This window comes from Papio anubis, chromosome 17 (assembly GCF_008728515.1).
Source record: "Papio anubis isolate 15944 chromosome 17, Panubis1.0, whole genome shotgun sequence".
Lineage (NCBI taxonomy): Eukaryota > Metazoa > Chordata > Mammalia > Primates > Cercopithecidae > Papio > Papio anubis.
This window is the reverse complement of record NC_044992.1, coordinates 49,911,359-49,929,219: the sequence shown is the minus strand read 5'-3', so window position 1 is coordinate 49,929,219 and position 17,861 is coordinate 49,911,359. Positions and strand designations below refer to the sequence as shown.

Here is a 17,861-nt window from a genome sequence, read left to right as displayed (position 1 = left end):
TCCGAAAGTGTTGGGATTTCAGGCATGAGTCACCACGCCTGCCCTAGAATAGTTATAGATTTATTTTTAAAATTGTAGGCTGGGCACGGTGGCTCATGCCTGTAATCCCAGCACTTTGGGAGGCTGAGGCGGGTGGATCACCTGAGGTCAGGAGTTCAAGACCAGCCTAGGTAACATGGCGAAACCCCGTCTCTACTAAAAATGCAAAAATTAGCTTGGCACGGTGGCATGTGCCTGTAATCCCAGCTACTTGGAAGGCTGAGGCAGGGGAATCGCTTGAGCCCAGAAGGTGGAGGTTGCAGTGAGCCGAGATTGTGCCATTACACTCCAGCCTGGGCGACAGAGTGAGACTCTGTCTCAAAAAAAAAAAAAAAATTGTAAAGCTAGTGTAGGGAGTTCCTGTAAATCCACATCCAGTTTCCGCTATTAATAACATCTTATATTAGTATACATGTAACATTTGTTACAGCTAATGCCACTATTGATTATATTATTATACTTATTCATTCCAAATTTACTTGAGTTAAAAAAAAAAAAAAGGTGGAATTGCCTGCAGATTTTTAATAGTAAATGTCTAGAAAATACTGACTTGACCAAGACTTATTTTTTTAAGTCAGCTTTATTAAGGTAAAAATTTACATACAATAAATCCACCCACTTTATATAGTTCAGTGAGTTTTCATAAAAGTATATAGTCATGTAACCATCACCACCACTGAAGTCTAGGACATTTCATCATCCCAGGAAAGCTCCCTTGTGTTCCTTCCTATTTAATCTCTTACCCCACCTCAGCCCCTGGCAACCAGTGATCTGCTTTCTGTCACTAGTTTTGCCCTTTCTAGATTTATTCTAGTAGAATACTTTTTTTTTTTTAATAGAGACAGGGTCTCCCTATGTTGCCCAGGCTGGTCTTGAACTCCTGGGCTCAAGGGATCCTCATGCCTCAGCCTCCGAAAGTGTTGGGATTACAGATGTGAAGCCACGGCAACTGGCCAGTAGAACATCTTAAGTGGAATCATGTGCAGTTACTTGTGTCTTATTTTTTTCACTTAGCATAGTGCTTTTATTTTATTTTATTAGTATTAGTATTGAGACAGATTATTAGTATTATTAGTATTACTATTATTAGCAGTATTATTAGTATTAATATTAGTATTATTATTGAGACAGAGTCTCGCTCTGTTACCCAGGCTGGAGCGCAGTGGCACGTTCTCAGATCACTGCAGTCTCCACCTCCCTGCAATCTCTGCCCCACTAGGTTCAAGTGATTCTCCTGCCTCAGCCTCCAAGCAGCTGTGATTACAGGTGCACGCCACCATGCCTGGCTAATTTTTGAATTTTTGTAGAGATGGGGCTTGACCATGTTAGCCAGGCTGGTCTCGAACTCCTGACCTCAAGTGATCTGCCTGCCTCGGCCTCCCAAAGTGCTGGGATTACAGGCGTGAGCCACTGCGCTCGACCAGCATAGTCTTTTAATGGTTTTGAGATGTGGTGTGAATGTATAGAAACTATTCATGGCTTTTTATTGCTGAGTAGTATTCTATTGTGTGTGTGTGTGTGTGTGTGTGTGTACATATATCTAAGAAAGATGAGAGGCTGGGCGCCGTGGCTCAGGCCTGTAATCCCAGCACTTTGGGAGGCTGAGATGGGTGGATCACCTGAGGTCAGAAGTTCGAGACCAGCCTGGCCAACATGGTGAAACCTCGTCTCTACTTAAAATACAAAAAATTAGCTGGGTGTGGTGGTACGTACCTGTAATCCCAGGTACTCAGGAGGCTGAGCCAGGAGAATCGCTTGAACCCGGGAGGTGGAGGTTGCAGTGAGCCTAGATTGCACCATTGCACTCCCCAGACTGGGGGATAAGAGCGAGACTTCATCTCAAAAAAAAAAAAAAAAAAAAAAGAAAGATGAGAATACTGTTTGAAACAGACAGATATGATTAAAGTAAACACCTGAAACACAGCCATAGGATGAGTTTTCACAGCAGCTGGACCCTAACTAACAATTATCATATCAAAGTTAAAAAAAAGTGAACAAATAAAAAACTTAGCATTTACTAGAACAGGCAGATTTGGCGAGATGGATTCATTCATGTTGGGCAAAGGAATTTTTTTTATAGATAAATATATATATACACACACACACACACACGCGCACACACAACATTTTGTATCCATTAGCAAATCCATTGATATGTGTGTTGTTTTCACTTTTGGCTATTATAAATAAATATGAACATTTGTGTACAGATCTTTGTGGGGACATACGTTTTCAATTCTCTTGGATAAATAATTAGAAATTGTATGCCAGATTCTGTGGTAAGTATATATTCAGCTTTAGTTTTGAAAAACTGGCAAACTGTCTTCCACAGTGGCTATACCACTTTGAATTCCTACCAGCAGCGTATGAGGATTCCAGTTGCTTCACGTCCTTACCAACAAGTGATAGTATCAGTCTTTTTTTATTTTAGCCATGGTAATGGTGTTTAATAGTATCTCATTGTAATTTTCATCTGCATTTCCCTAATGACTAATGATATGGAACAACTTTTTGTGTGCTCATTTGCCATTCCTGTATCTTTTCTGGTGAAATAACTGTTCAAATTTCTACTCACTATTTTTTTTGTTTTTGAAATGGAGTCTTGCTCTGTGTCCCAGGCTAGAGTGCAGTGGCACGATTTCAGCTCACTGCAACCTCCACCTCCTGGGTTTAAGCAATTCTCCTGCCTCAGCTTCCTGAGTAGCTGGGATTGCAGACACACGCCACCACGCCTGGCTAATTTTTGTATTTTTAGTAGAGACAGGGTTTCACAGTGTTGGTCAGGCTGGTCTCAAACTCTTGACCTTGTAATCTACCTGCCTCGGCCTCCCAAAGTGCTGGGATTAGAGGTGTGAGCCACCGCATCTGGCCTTCTACTCACTTTTTATCGGTGATTTATCTTATTATTGAGCTATAGGACTTGCTTATATAAATAATTATTTTTTAATTTCTTTATCAAAACAGCATATGTTTTGGAGTTTATCTTCAATGTGTAGATGAACATAATGAAAGGCTCTTAAGTACTAGCTAAGTACCTAACTGGAATATAAGTGCTGTTTTGCATGTGTAAGTAACTAAAGAATAAATCTAGTAGAAATATAAAGTATTTTTTGTGTGCCACTCCCGTTGCCCAACATGAATGAATCCATCTCTCCAAATCTGCCTGTTCTAGTGAATACTAAGTTTTTTATTTGTTCATTTTTTTTTAACTTTGATAGGATAATTGTTGGTTAGGGTCCAGCTGCTGTGAAAACTCATCTTATGGCTGTGTTTCAGGTGTTTATTTTAATCATATCTGTCTGTTTCAAACAGTATTCTCATCTTTCTTAGACACTTTGTGAGGACTGACCAACTGCCAAATAAACTTTTAGAGACATTGAAGACCCATTGAAAAGCCACGTAAGATAAATATTCGCTTATGGACACATGAGAGTCAAATATCACTCTAATTGTAAAAGGAGGAAGTGTGGCTTACTTTATATTGTAATTCGTTAAATCTTAATGGCATTTTCATGTATATGTGTGTATTCCTCTGGCCAAATAAAACAGTTGAGTAAAATTAGAAATGGTGCCATTAATTATTGGATTATGATGATATATTTACTGTCATCTCTTGACAGACTATAGGAGATCACATTTTAGCTATAGCTCTTTTCTTTAATTAAAAACAAATGTATTCTTTATTTTTTTATGAGACAGAGTCTCACTCTGTCACCCAAGCTGGAGTTGGCAAGATCTTGGCTCAATGAAGTGAGTCCCTGCTTCCCAGGTTCAAGCAATTCTCTTGCCTCAGCCTCCCAAGTAGGTGTGTGCCAACATGGCTCGCTAAATTTTGTATTTTTAGTAGAGTCAGGGTTTCACCATGTTGGCCAGGCTGGTCTCGAACTCCTGGCCTCGAACTCCTGGCCTCAAGTGATCCACCCGCCTCAGCCTCTCAAAGTGTTGGGATTACAGGCGTGAGCCACCGCAGCCAGCCAGACAAGACAGCAGCTGTAGATTATGTTCCATTCCATTACTTAATCTTCTTTTTTCTTTTCTTTCCCTCCCTGCCTTTCTGTTTCCCTCCCTCCCTCCCTTCTTCCTTTCTTCTTTTCTTTTCTCTTCTTTTTTTGAGACCAAGTCTCACTCTGTCACCCAGGCTGGAGTGCAGTGGCACGATCTCAGCTCTTTGCAACCTCTGCCTCCCAGGTTCAAGTGATTCTCCTGCTTCAGCCTCCCAAGTAGCTGGAATTACAGGCATCCACCATCACACCTGGCTAATTTTTGTATATTTAGTAGAGACGGTGTTTCACCATGTTGGCCAGGCTGGTTTCGAACTCCTGACCTCATGTGATCCGCCTACCTCGGCCTCCCAAAGTGCTGGGATTACAGGTGTGAGCCACTGCGCCCGGCCCTTCCTTCTTTCTTTCCTTACTTTTTTTTTTTTTTTTTTGACAAGGCCTCACTCTGTCACCCAGGCTGGAGTATAGTGGCACGATCATGGCTCACTGCAGCCTCTATCTCCCCATGCTCAGGTAATTCTCCCAACTCAGCCTCCTGAGTAGCTGGGACTGACTGCAGGCACAGGCTACCAAGCCCGGGTAATTTTTGTAATTTTTTTTGTAGAGACTGGGTTTTGGCATGTTGCCCCAGCTGGAAATCTTCATTTTCAAATACATGGAGAAACCTAAGCTCACTATTTCAAAAAGCAAAATAGGAAAAAAGGAAAATGAATGCCAAAAAGGAACGGAAGAGGGATTGCAATTTAAAACCATTATTTTGGCCGGGCGCAGTGGCTCATGCCTGTAATACCAGCACTTTGGGAGGCTGAGGCGGGCGAATCACTTGAGGCCAGGAGTTTCAGATCACGCTGGCCAACATGGTGAAACCTTGTGTCTACTAAAAATACAAAAATTGGCCGGGCATGGTGATGTAATGTCAGCTACTCAGGAGACTGAGGCACGAGAATCGTTTGAACCTGGGAAGTGGAGGCTGCAGTGAACTGAGATCGTGCCACTATACTCCAGCTTGGGTGACACAGCGAGACTCCATCTCAAAAAAAAAAAATCCATGTGCCTGAGATATTATAATCATGAGCTTATTGTGGTATATGTGTGGTAATGGGTCTAATTTTGCTGTTTTCTTGTCCATGCTGATGACTTTTTTGTCTTTTTTTTGAGATGGAGTCTCACTCTGTCACCAGGCTGGAGTGCAGTGGCGCTGTCTCGGTTCACTGCAACCTCCACCTCCTGGGTTCAATCAATTCTCCTGCCTCAGCCTCCCAAGTAACTGGGAGTACAGGCACCCGCCACCATGCCTAGCTAATTTTTTGTATTTTCAGTAGTGACGAGGTTTCACTATGCTGGCCAGGCTGGTCTCAATCTCTTGACCTCGTGATCCGCCTGCCTCAACCTTCCAAAGTGCTGAGATTACAGATGTCAGCCGCCCGGCCTTTTTTTTTTTTTTTTTTGAGATGGAGTCTCGCTCTGTCACCCAGGCTGGAGTGCACTGGTGCGATCTCGGCTCACCGTAAGCTCCACCTCCCGGGTTTACACCTTTCTCCTGCCTCAGCCTCCCCAGTAGCTGGGACCACAGGCGTCTGCCACCATGCCAGGCTAATTTTTTGTAGTTTTAGAAGAGACAGGGTTTCACCATGTTAGCCAGGATGGTCTGGATCTCCTGACCTCGTGATCTGCCCGCCTTGGCCTCCCAAAGTGCTGGCTGAGATGACAGGCATGAGCACCCAGAATTTTCTTCTTTTTTTTTTTTTGAGACAGAATCTCGCTCTGTCACCCAGGCTGGAGAGCAGTGGCATGATCTCAGCTCACTCTAGCCTCTGCCTCCCAGGTTCAAGTGATTCTCTTGCCTCAGCCTCCCAAGTAGCTGGGATTACAAACATGCACCACCATACCCAGCTAATTTTTGTATTTTTAGCAGAGACGGGGTTTCACCATGTTGGCCCGGCTGGTCTTGAACTCCTGACCTCAGGTGATCCACCTGCCTTGGCCTCCCAAAGTGCTGCGATTCCAAGTGTGAGCCACCGTGCCTCTACTAAATTTTTGTATTTAGTAGAGACAGGGTTTCACAATGTTGGTCAGGATGGTCTTGAACTCCTGACCTCAGGTGATCCACCCGCCTTGGCCTCCGAAAGTGTTGGGATTACAGGCGTGAGCCACCGCACCCACACGATTTCTTTTTTTTTTGGAGATACAGACTATTGTTCTGTTGCCCAGGCTGGATTTCAGTGGCACAATCATAGCTCACTGTAGTCTTGAACTCCTGGGCTCATGTGATTCTCCTACCTCAGCTGGGACTACAAGCATCTGCCACTATAGCCAGTTTATTTTCTATTAATGTATTTATTTATTTGTTTTTTGAGAACAAGTTTCGCTCTCGTTGCCCAGGCTGGAGTGCAATGGTGCAATCTTGGCTCATCACAACTTCTGCCTCCCGGGTTCAAGCAATTCTCCTGCCTCAGCCTCCAGAGTAGCTGGGATTACAGGCATGCACCACCACGCCCAGCTAATTTTGTATTTTTAGTAGAGACGGGGTTTCTCCGTGTTGGTCAGGCTGGTCTCGAACTCCCAACCTCAGGTGATCCGCCCGTCTCAGCCTTTCTTAGAGTCCCAAAGTGTTGGAATTATAGGCACGAGCTGCTGCACGTGGCCTGATCATTTCTTTTTGTTTTTCTTTTTTTTGAGACAGAGTCTCACTCTGTTGCGCAGGCTGGAGTACAGGGGCGCAATCTCAGTAGCTCACTCTAGCCTTGATCTCCTGGGCTCAAGTGATCCTCCCGCCTAAGCTTCTTGAGTAGCCCAAACTACAGGCACGCACCACCATGCCCGGATGATGTTTTTTATTTTTAATAGAGATGAGGTCTCACTATGTTACCCAGGCTTGTATCAAACTCCTGAGCTCAGGCTATCCTCTCAGCTTGGCCTCCCAAAGTGCTGGGATTACAGATGTAAGCCACTGCACCCAGCCTCTTTTCCTTTAAACAATGACAAAAACAATAGCAAAAGAAAACTTTGAAAAATAGAGATAGGATCTGACCGTGTTGGCCAAGCTAATCTCAAACTCCTGGCCTCTTAGCAACCCTCCCACCTCGGCCTCCCAAAGCCAGGCATGATGGTGGGCATCTGTAATCCCAGCTACTCAGGAGGCTGAGGCAGGAGAATGGCGTAAACCCGGGAGGCGGAGCTTGCAGTGAGCTGAGATCCGGCCACTGCACTCCAGCCTGGGTGACAGAGTGAGACTCCGTCTCAAAAAAAAAAAGAAAAATATAATTTAATAAAGTAAAGGGCCTCTTCCCAAATGGCATCAAGTATTATAGAGACCTGTCTTAGACATACAAAAATAGCAGGAGAAACCTTGAAGTCTTCCTGATTCTGGGGGAATATCCTACCGAGGGTTTCAGGGTCTAACTTGCCGCACTAACTTAATAGAACCACTGTCTGTTCTCTTTTGAAAAGCTGGACATCTGTTCTGCTGTTGTGTCTTGCCATTCTCCTGAAGAACAGAGGCACACCGTAATACCCAGCACTTCCCCTTGCATTCTATGAGGTAGGTAAAGTATATTATAATACATACTTCTTTAAAACGTTGAACCTTAATTCAAATACCAAAAAAGGGAGGATTTGCATTGCTATTTCCATATGTCTTGCTGCTGACTTGGAGATGAGATTATACTGCTGTCATATCCTACTTTTACTGCTAGGCATGTGGTAGATTTAGACAATTTGGCAGTATGGTTTTGTAACATAGGTGGGTCTTTCCATGAAACCCTTGGATGCAAACTTGGTTCTTGCTGACCACTTCTCTTACTCAAAGTAAAGAGAAGACTTACATATCTTGAAGTAATCCAAGTTCCTAGTAACTGTGGGAGAACTTCTTGAGTGGTAAATTAAAAACAAGATACCACAGGAGGACAGAGGCTAAGCTTTTTGATAATTGGACCAGAAATTGCTAATGTGAAATGTTGTTGTTTTTTTGTTTGTTTTTGTTTTTGTTTTTGTTTTTGCTTTGAGATGAAGTCTTGCTCTGTTGCCCAGGCTGGAGTGCAGTGGTGCGATCTTGGCTCACTGCAACCTCTGCCTCCCAGGTTCAAGCCATTCTCCTGCCTCAGCCTCCTGAGTAGCTGGGATTACAGGCGTGTGCCACCACACCCGGCTAATTTTTGTATTTTTAGTAGAGACAGGGTTTCAGCATCTTGGCCAGGCTGGTCTTGAACTCCTGACCTTGTGATCCACCCGCCTTGGCCTCCCAAAGTGCTGGGATTACAGGCATGAACCACCACACCAGGCCATTTTTTTTGCAGGGGGGATGGAGTCTTACTTTGTCACCCAGGCTGGAGTGCAGTTGCGCGATCTTGGCTCACTGCAACTTCTGCCTCCCAGGTTCAAGCAATTCTCGTGTCTCAGCTTCCCACGTAGCTGGGATTACAGGCACAAGCCACCATGCCTGGCTAATTTTTTTGTTGTTGTTTTGTTTTGTATTTTTAGTAGAGATGGGGTTTCGCTATGTTAGCCAGGCTGGTCTCGAACTCCTGACCTCAGAAGATCTGCCCACCTTGGCCTCTCAAAGTGCTGGGATTACAGGCATGAGCCACCATGCCTGGACTTGTTTTTTGTTTTTTTTTGTTGTTTTGCTTTTTGAGACAAGGTCTCACTCTGTCACCCAGGCTGAAGTGCAGTGGCGTGGTCACGGCTCACTGCAGCCTTGACCTCCTGGGCTCAAGCAGTCCTCCCACATCAGCCTCCTGAGTAGCTGGGACTACAGGCACTCGCCAGCACACCTGGCTAATTTTTGTATTTTCTGTAGAGATGGGGTTTCACCATGTTGCCCAAGGTGATCTCAAATGCCTGGGCTCAAGTAGTGCTCCCACCTCGGCCTCCTAAAGTGTTGGGATTACAGGCATGAGCCACTGCCTCTTTTTTTTAAATTGAAACTTTTTTTTGAACTCACACATTTGGGTTCTGTAAATTTATGTTTTTATGAGTAAATTTAATGGGAATGAAAGCATAATTGATCTTTTTTTTTTTTTTTTTTTTGTATTTGAGGAGTGCTTCATTTCCAGGTAATAAAATGCTAATTCTCATCTCTCTCTCTCTTAGATTACAGCAAGATGGAAATACCAAATCCCCCTACCTCCAAATGTATCACTTACTGGAAAAGAAAAGTGAAATCTGAATATATGCGACTTCGACAACTTAAACGGCTTCAGGCAAATATGGGTGCAAAGGTAAAAAAATAATTCCCAAGTGAAAGTTTATGTATTTCAATATACTGATCCAATGTAAAGGGGTTGGAATTTTTTTTTAACTTTCGTTTTGAAATCTTAACAGGGCCAGGCGCAGTGGCTCACACCTGTAATCTCAGCACTTTGGGAGGCTGAGGCAGGTGGATCACCTGAGGTCAGGACTTCGAGACCAGCCTGTCCTACCTGGTGAAACCCCATCTCTACTAAAAGTACAAAAATTAGCCAGGCATGGTGTCATGCGCCTGTAATCCCAGCTACTCGGGAGACTGAGGCAGGAGAATTGCTTGAACCCAGGAGGTGGAGGTTGCAGTGAGCCGAGATGGTGCCACTGCACTCCTGCCTGGGTGACAGAGCAAGACTCCATCTCAAAAAAAAAAAAACAAAAGGCCAGGCACGGTGACTCATGCCTGTAATTCCAGCACTTTGGGAGGCTGTCGGGCAGATCACTTGAGGCCAGGAGTTTGAAACCAGCCTGGCCAACATGGTGAAACACCGTCTCTACCAAAAATACAAAAATTAGCCAGGTGTGGTGCTCTGTGCCTATAATCTCAACTACTTGGGAGGCCGAGGTAGGAGAATCGCTTGAACCTAGGAGGCGGAGGTTGTGGTGAGCTGAGATCACACTACTACAATCCAGCCTGGGCGACAACAGAGCAAGACTCTGTCTCAAAAAAAAATAATGTATTTATTAATTAGTTGAGTAACAATGTATCCTTTTTTTTTTTTTTTTTTGAGATGGAGTCTTGCTCTGTCGCCCAGGCTGGAGTGCAGTGGCCGGATCTCAGCTCACTGCAAGCTCCGCCTCCTGGGTTTACACCATTCTCCTGCCTCAGCCTCCTGAGTAGCTGGGACTACAGGCGCCCACCACCTCGCCCAGCTAGTTTTTTGTATTTTTTAGTAGAGACGGGGTTTCACTGGGTTAGCCAGGATGGTCTCGACCTCCTGACCTCGTGATCCGCCTGTCTCGGCCTCCCAAAGTGCTGGGATTACAGGCTTGCGCCACCGCACCCGGCCTAGTAACAATATATCTTAATCTTTTCCATGGCTTTGCTAGGCTTTGTATGTGGCAAATTTTGCAAAGGTTCAAGAAAAAACCCAGATCCTCAATGAAGAATGGAAGAAGCTTCGTGTCCAACCTGTTCAGTCGATGAAGCCTGTGAGTGGACACCCTTTTCTCAAAAAGGTACTTTTGGGAGTTTAAGCTCAGTCTTCCTCTCTTCCTTGGGCTTAAAGCTTTTTCCTATATTTGTGACTTTTTAGAGAGTGAATAAGTAAGACAAGGTATGGTGGCTCACACAAGTATTCCCAGCTATTTGGGAGGCTGAGGTGGGAAGATCGCTTGAGGTGAGGAATTTGAGACCAGCCTGGGCAACATAGACTGTGTCTCTAAAATTTTTTTAAGAAAATTAGCGAGACGTGGTGGTGCACACCTGTAGTCCCAGCTACTTGGGAGGCTGAGGTGGAAGGATTGCTTGAGCCCAGAAGTTCAAGGCTGAAATAAACTATGATTTCACCACAACACTCCAGTCTGGGTGGCAGAGAAAGACCCTATGTCTAAAAAAACAAAAAGGAAAGAAAGGAAATAAATAAATAAATAAGGTTAAGGTTAATAGATACAGTTATTTTAGTCAACTTTGAATTATTAAGATAGTAAATCTGTAGCTTCAAGAATAATCTTGGGGGCCGGGCACAGTGGCTCACACCTGTAATCTCAGCACTTTGGGAGGCTGAGGGAGATGGATCCACTTGAGGCCAGCAGTTCAAGACCAACCTGGCCAACATAGCAAAACACCGTCTCTACTAAAAATACAAAAGTTAACTGAGTGTGGTGGTGCGTGCCTATAATCCCAGCTATTTAGGAGGCTGAGGCCTGAGAACCTCTTGAACCTGGGAGGTGGAGCTTGCAGTGAGCCAAGATCACGCCACTGCACTCCAGCCTGGGTGAAAGACTGAGACTGTCTCTCAAAAAAATAAAATAAAATAAATAAATAAAAGAATGTTCTAGTTAAGAAACTTTGGCAGGACGCGGTGGCTCACCCTGTAATCCCAGCACTTTGGGAGGCCAAGGCGGGTGGATCACCTGAGGTCAGGCGTTTGAGACCAGGCTGGCCAACCTGGTGAAACCCCATCTCTACTAATAGTACAAAAAAATTAGCCAGGCATCGTGGTGCACTTCTGTAATCCTAGCTACTAGGGATGCTGAGGCAGGAAAATCGCTCGAACCTGGGAGGTGGAGGTTGCAGTGAGCTGAGATGGCACCATCGCACTCCAGCCTGGGCAACAAGAGCAAAACACCATCTCCAAAAAAAAGAAACTTTATGAAAATAAATTATTATCATTATTATTATTTAGAGAGAAGATCTCACTGTGTCACCCAGACTGGAGTGCAGTGTCATTATCATAGCTCACTGTAACCTCCAACACCTGGGAAATAGATAATATTTTTCAAATATAAAAAGTAAATATTATCCAGGCATGGTAGTGTATGCCTATAATCCCAGCTACTTGGTAGGCTGAGGTGGGAGAATCACTTGAACCCAAGAGTTCAAAGCTGCAGTGAGCTATGATCTCCAGCCTGGGTGACAGAGTGAGACTCTGTCTCTTAAAAAAAAAGAAAGCAGAAGCCAGGCACAGTGGCTCACGCCTGTAAACCCAGCACTTTGAGAGGCTGAGGCAGATGGATCACCTGAGGTCAGGAGTTCAAGACCAGCCTGGCCAACATGGTGAAACCTTGTCTCTACTAAAAATATAAAAATTAGCTGAGCATGGTAGTGTGCACCTGTAATCCCAGCTACTTGGGAGGCTGAGGCAGAATTGCTTGTACCCGGGAGGTGGAGGTTGCAGTGAGCCAAGATTGTGCCACTGCACTCCAGCCTGGGCAACAGAGTGAGACCCTACCTCAAAACAAAAAACAAAAAGCAGATGGTGTATTGAGAGCAAATATCTTTCCTGAATCAGAATGTTACTATAATTTCTATACCACTTTGCTTCTCCATGTACTATCCCTATCACCTATGCAGCTAAGTTGATGTCCACTGTCTTAAAGTTTAGGTCTTCAGAAAACTTCCTCATCTCTCAGGACTTTCAGAGGCTCTTTATTGTTATGTACGACCCAAGTAGACCAACAGTTTGAGTTGAAGTAAACATCAGTTGAGTATGGGAAGTACTATGCTGAACTCTGTAGAGGACACAAAGGTGAAGAAGAGTCCCTGCTTTTGGCCAGGTGTAGTGGCTCACACCTGTAATCCCAGCACTTTGGGAGGCCAAGTCAGGATGATTGCTTGAGTCCAGGAGTTGAAGACCAACGTGGGCAATATTTAGTTGGACCCTGTCTCTACAAAAATAAATAAATAAAATTAGCTGGCCAACTGGATGTAGTAGCACATGCCTGTGATCCCAGCTGCTTGGGAGGCTGAGGTTGGAGGATGGCTTTAGCTTGGGAGGCAGAGGCTGCAGTGAGCTGTGATTGCACAACTGCTCTCAGCCTGGGCAACAGAGTGAGATCCTGTCTCAAAAAAAAAAAAAAAAGAGTTTCTGCTTTTCACAGGTTTGCAGTCTAGGGATTCCTTTTGCAAGATGATGTTATAAAACTCTCAATTTATTAATTTGTTTTTAAAATTTTTTTTTTGTTTGAGATGGAGTCTCGCTCTGTCACCATGCTGGAGTGCAATGACGTGATCTTGGCTCACCGCAACCTCCACCTCCCGGGTTCAAGCGATTCTCCTGCCTCAGCCTCCCGAGTAGCTGGGACTACAGGCGTGTGCCACCACGCCCAGCTAATTTTTTTTTTTTTTTTTTTGAGATGGAGTCTCGCTCTGTCGCCCAGGCTGGAGTGCAGTGGTGCGATCTCCACTCACTGCCAGCTCCGCCTCCCGGGTTCACGCCATTCTCCTGCCTCAGCCTCCCGAGTAGCTGGGACTACAGGCGCCCGCCACCATGCCCGGCTAATTTCTTTTTGTATTTTTAGTAGAGACGGGGTTTCACTGTGTTAGCCAGGATGGTCTCGATCTCCTGACCTCGTGATCCGCCCGTCTCAGCCTCCCAAAGTGCTGGGATTACAGGCATGAGCCACCGCGCCCAGACTAATTTTTGTATTTTTAGTAGGGACTGGGTTTCACCATGTTGGCCAGGATAGTCTTAATCTCCTGACCTCGTGATCCACCTGCCTCGGTCTCCCAAAGTGCTAGGATTACAGGCATGAGCCACCATGCCTGGCCAAATTTTTTATAATTTTAAATGCCATCTGAATATTCTTAGTTTAATTTATTAGTTTGTAAGAACTAGAGGCTACTAAGATCATTTTTTTCTTTCTTTTTTTTTTTTCTTGAGATAGAGTCTCGCTCTGTCGCCCAGGCTGGAGTGCAGTGGCTCACTCAACCTCCGCCTCGCAGGTTCAGGTGATTCTCATGCTTCAGCCTCCCAAATAGCTGGGATTACAGGCGTGTACCACCATGCTCAGCTAATTTTTGGATTATGTTTTTGTAGAGATGGGGTTTCACCATGTTGGCCTGGCTGGTCTCGAACTGACTTCAAGTGATCCGCCTGTCTTGGCCTCCCGAAATGCTGGGATTACTGGCATGAGCCACTATGCCCGGCCAATTTTAGAAGGAAATTACATTTCTTTCTTGGGTTATATGCCCGTCTTTCCCTCTCCATGTCATTGCTTATATTTCAGTGTACCATAGAGAGCATTTTCCCGGGATTTGCAAGCCAACATATGTTAATGAGGTCACTGAACACAGTTGCATTGGTTCCCATCATGTATTCCTGGTCCCCTCTCCAGCAGAACTTTATGGTATGTATTGAAAGCACTGGGGTGGTTATTTAAACTGTATGATTATCTTATGTTGATATGCCAGAGCTCCTCTTAGGGTAAAGATTGTCCAATACTTAACAAAGCTAGGACATGCAGGGCAGAACAAGGTAATTAACTTATTCTAAACAATATATATTGCAAGTTATTCTAACTTGTCAGATTTTATGCTCTCTCATGTGTGCTTTGGAATTGATGCTGGTTCTTTTTTAAATGAATAAGATTGGGCAAGACTTTAATTTTCTCTTAGTACCTTGGCCCAATATTATGCACAGTTAAATGCAGTCTAAATCAGACTCTTGAGGCTTGAGCAGGTTGTCTGCTCCCTGTTGATGGAGTAATCCTTTATGAATTCTCTGAATGCAAGATGCTACAAAAACAGCTGAGACAACAGACGTGCACACAGTCCTTTCATCTGGGCCTTTGTGCTGACTCCTATTAGGATTATTTGTGGTTTTGATAATCATTCCTCTCTAAATACTGCCATTGCTTATCATCTGCCTGGTGACAGATAGCCGTACTACTGGTTGGAATGAGGTCGAGGTTTATAGAAGGGAATCATCTCTTAGAATAAAACTTCAGAATAATTTTACTTGCTACTTGGGGATTTCAGAATGACTGTATTCTCTGCTGAGCACCTCACTCCCCCAAAATTATTTACTATTGTTTACTGCCAAAAAATATCCATAGCCTAGGCTGCAGTTGACTTTAGGTTCCCATTGAGTGTGACTGGCATGAGTTGTAATCATAATTTTTTTTTATTATTGTAGAATCTTAGTCCATTTTATAAAATACTATGTCTTATGGTTACCCAGTTTATTTTGTAGTTAAATTGCACATCATAATCTTAGAAGCCTTCATTTTTATTTATCCATCTATCTCTCTACTTATGAAAACAATTAGCAACTTTTTTTTTTTTTGAGACGGAGTCTAACTCTGTTGCCATGCTGGAGTACAGTGGCACGATCTCAGCTTACTGCAACCTCCGCCTCCCAGGTTCAAACGATTCTCTTGCCTCAGCCTCCCTAGTAGCTGGGACTACAGGCGCACTCCACCATACCCAGCTAATTTTTTGTATTTTAGTAGAGACAGGGTTTCACCATGTTGGCCAGAATGGTCTCAATCTCCTGACCTCGTGATCCGCCTGCCTCAGCCTCCCAAGGTGCTGGGATTACAGGCGTGAGCCACCACGCTTGGCCCCATTTGAGGTTTTTCTGGCAAAACAAAATGGCCAGTGTTTAAAATGCAGGAAACTCTGGGACAAAGGCATTTTTCAGGAGACTCAAGCAGCAAACAAAGTTCAGCAAAGATTCCACTAAATAGGAAAGAGGAGATGCATGATGGCTTCATGGAATGAATCACATCTGGTTTGATTTCAGGTAGAAGATGAGACGGTTTTGTGCAATATTCCCTACATGGGAGATGAAGTGAAAGAAGAAGATGAGACTTTTATTGAGGAGCTGATCAATAACTATGATGGGAAAGTCCATGGTGAAGAAGGTAGTGGTACTGAACTCTTTGGGAGAAAATTTTGTTAGAATCAGGCCTCTTATTTGGTACCTCATCATCTCGCCATCTTGCTTTTATCTTCTGCCCCATGGGGCACACACTGAAGAATATTTCAATGTCATCACATGACTGGGAGTTAATTTTTTTTTTTTTTTGAGACGGAGTTTTACTTTAGTTGCCGAGGCTGGAGTGCGGTGGCACAATCTCGGCTCAGTGCAATCTCTGCTTCCTGGTTTCAAGCAATTCTCCTGCCTCAGCCTCCCAAGCAGCTGGGACTACAGGTGTCTGCCACCACGCCCAGCTAATTTTTGTATTTTTAGTAGAGATGGGTTTTCACCATGTTGGTCAGGCTGGTCTCGTACTCCTGACCTCAGGTGATCCACCCACCTCGGCCTCCCAAAGTGCTGGGATCACAGGCATGAGCCACCATGCCTGGCCCAATTTTTTTATTTTTATTTTTTTTAGAGACAGGGTCTTACTCGGTCACCCAGGCTGGAATGCAGTGGCACAATCATAGCTTATTGTAGTCTCGACCTCCTGGGCTTAAGTGATTTTTCTGCTTCAGCCTCCTGGGGGGCTGGGACTACAGGTGCACTCCACCACATCTGGCTTTTTTTTTTGAGACAGAGTCTTGCTCTGTCACCCAAGCTGGAGTGCAGTGGTGCAGTCTCGGCTCACTGCAAGCTCTGCCTCCCAGGTTCACGCCATTCTCCTGCCTCAGCCTCCTGAGGTAACTGGGACTACAGGCCCCCACCACCACGCCCGGCTAATTTTTTGTATTTTTAGTAGAGACGGGGTTTCACCTTGTGAACCAGAATGGTCTCTATCTCCTGACCTCATGATCCACCCACCTCGGCCTCCCAAAGTGATGGGATTACAGGCATGAGCCACCACACCCGGCCCTGGCTTATTTTTAAAATTTTTTTGTAGAGATAGAGTCTCACCACATTGCCCGGGCCGGTCTTAAACTCCTGGCCTCAAGTAATCCTCCCACATTGGCCTCCCAAAGTTCTGAGATTATAAGAGTGAGCCAACATGCCTGGTCCAAAATACCCTAGTTATTTCTTTCTTTCTTCCTTTCTTTCCTTTCTTTCCTTTCTTTCCTTTCTTTTCTTTCTTTCCTTTCCTTCCTTTCCTTCCTTCCTTCCTTCCTTCCTTCCTTCCTTTCTTTCTTTCTTTTTCTTTCTTTCTTACTTTCTTTCCCTAGTTATTTCTGATTCAAGCAGCAGAAACAGAAATAAAAATTATTTAAAGTACCCTTGTTAAATTTTAAAAGGAGTTGGGACATAAAAGGATTATGTAGTAATCAGTGGCTGGAGAGAAAGTTTATTGTATAAATAAGTTTAATCTTAGGACTTAGTTTTCCATAAGTACATCCAAGATCATTTTGTTCTTTATTTCTCTTTCTCTGAGAATGGCAGTGAGCCTCTCTGCCATACTTCTTTGATCCAGGCATCCCCTAGATGGTTTTAATAATCTGAATTTCCTAAAAGCAATTGTTTGGATTTAGTCATAATTCTAGAAAAGTCTGTCCATGTGTAAGAAATGGAAAGAGGAGAGGCTCCCCATCAATTTGTAAACCAACAGCCCCACCTGCTCTTTTGACAATTGTAGGCACTGTTGTGATGCTGTTGAACTACATTATTTGTCCACAGTGCCTCCTAGTGTTCAAAGACCTCCTAAATTGTAGTACATCTCCATAAAGTACAATTTCAGGAAAAATTGCTGTATTTTGATTTAGAGACGTCATTACTGACTCATCAGCAGCAAAGCCAAGAGAATTTTCATTTTTTTATTTTTTCTCTGCCCTACCAGAGATTGTTTGGACAAACTTTCGTGAGATTTTGAACCAGAATCAGAGTTGACTTGTGACTGAGGAAGTGAAGTTCTTCAGTAAGAATAAAGCCTATGGCTGGGCATGGTGGGTCACACCTGTAATCCCAGCACTTTGGGAGGCCGAGGCAGGTGGATCACCTGAGGCTAGGAGTTCACGACCAGCCTGACATGGAGAAACCCCGTCTCTACTAAAATACAAAATTAGCTGGGGTGGTAGCACGTGCCTGTAATCCCAGATGCTCGTGAGGATGAGGCAGGAGAGTCACTTGAACCCAGGAGGTGGAGGTTGCAGTGAGCTGAGATCGCCCCTCCAGCCTAGGCAACAAGAGCAAAACTCTGTCTTAAAAAAAAAAAAAAAAAGAATAAAGCCTATAGCTGTATTCCTACTCTAGCCAGCTGCCTACTGCATGTGTAGTAGCCAGTCAA

General features: G+C 44.2%; 1 protein-coding gene across 6 annotated transcripts in view; it reads left to right on the top strand.

The window, feature by feature from the left end:
• EZH1 (enhancer of zeste 1 polycomb repressive complex 2 subunit) overlaps positions 1-17,861 on the top strand; it is a 48,365-nt gene that overhangs the window by 6,793 nt on the left and 23,711 nt on the right. For 3 of the 6 annotated variants that reach the window (XM_021929215.2, XM_021929217.2, XM_021929214.2), the window contains exons 2-6: positions 7,491-7,581; positions 9,132-9,259; positions 10,332-10,460; positions 13,953-14,072; positions 15,470-15,590. In XM_021929215.2, the coding sequence (XP_021784907.1) occupies positions 9,143-9,259; positions 10,332-10,460; positions 13,953-14,072; positions 15,470-15,590 (487 nt within the window). In that variant the 5' untranslated portion in view covers positions 7,491-7,581; positions 9,132-9,142. Of the gene's footprint in view, positions 1-7,484; positions 7,582-9,131; positions 9,260-10,331; positions 10,461-13,952; positions 14,073-15,469; positions 15,591-17,861 lie in introns of those variants that run through there. The other 3 variants (XM_017950759.3, XM_021929218.2, XM_021929216.2) reach the window with 3 other exon arrangements.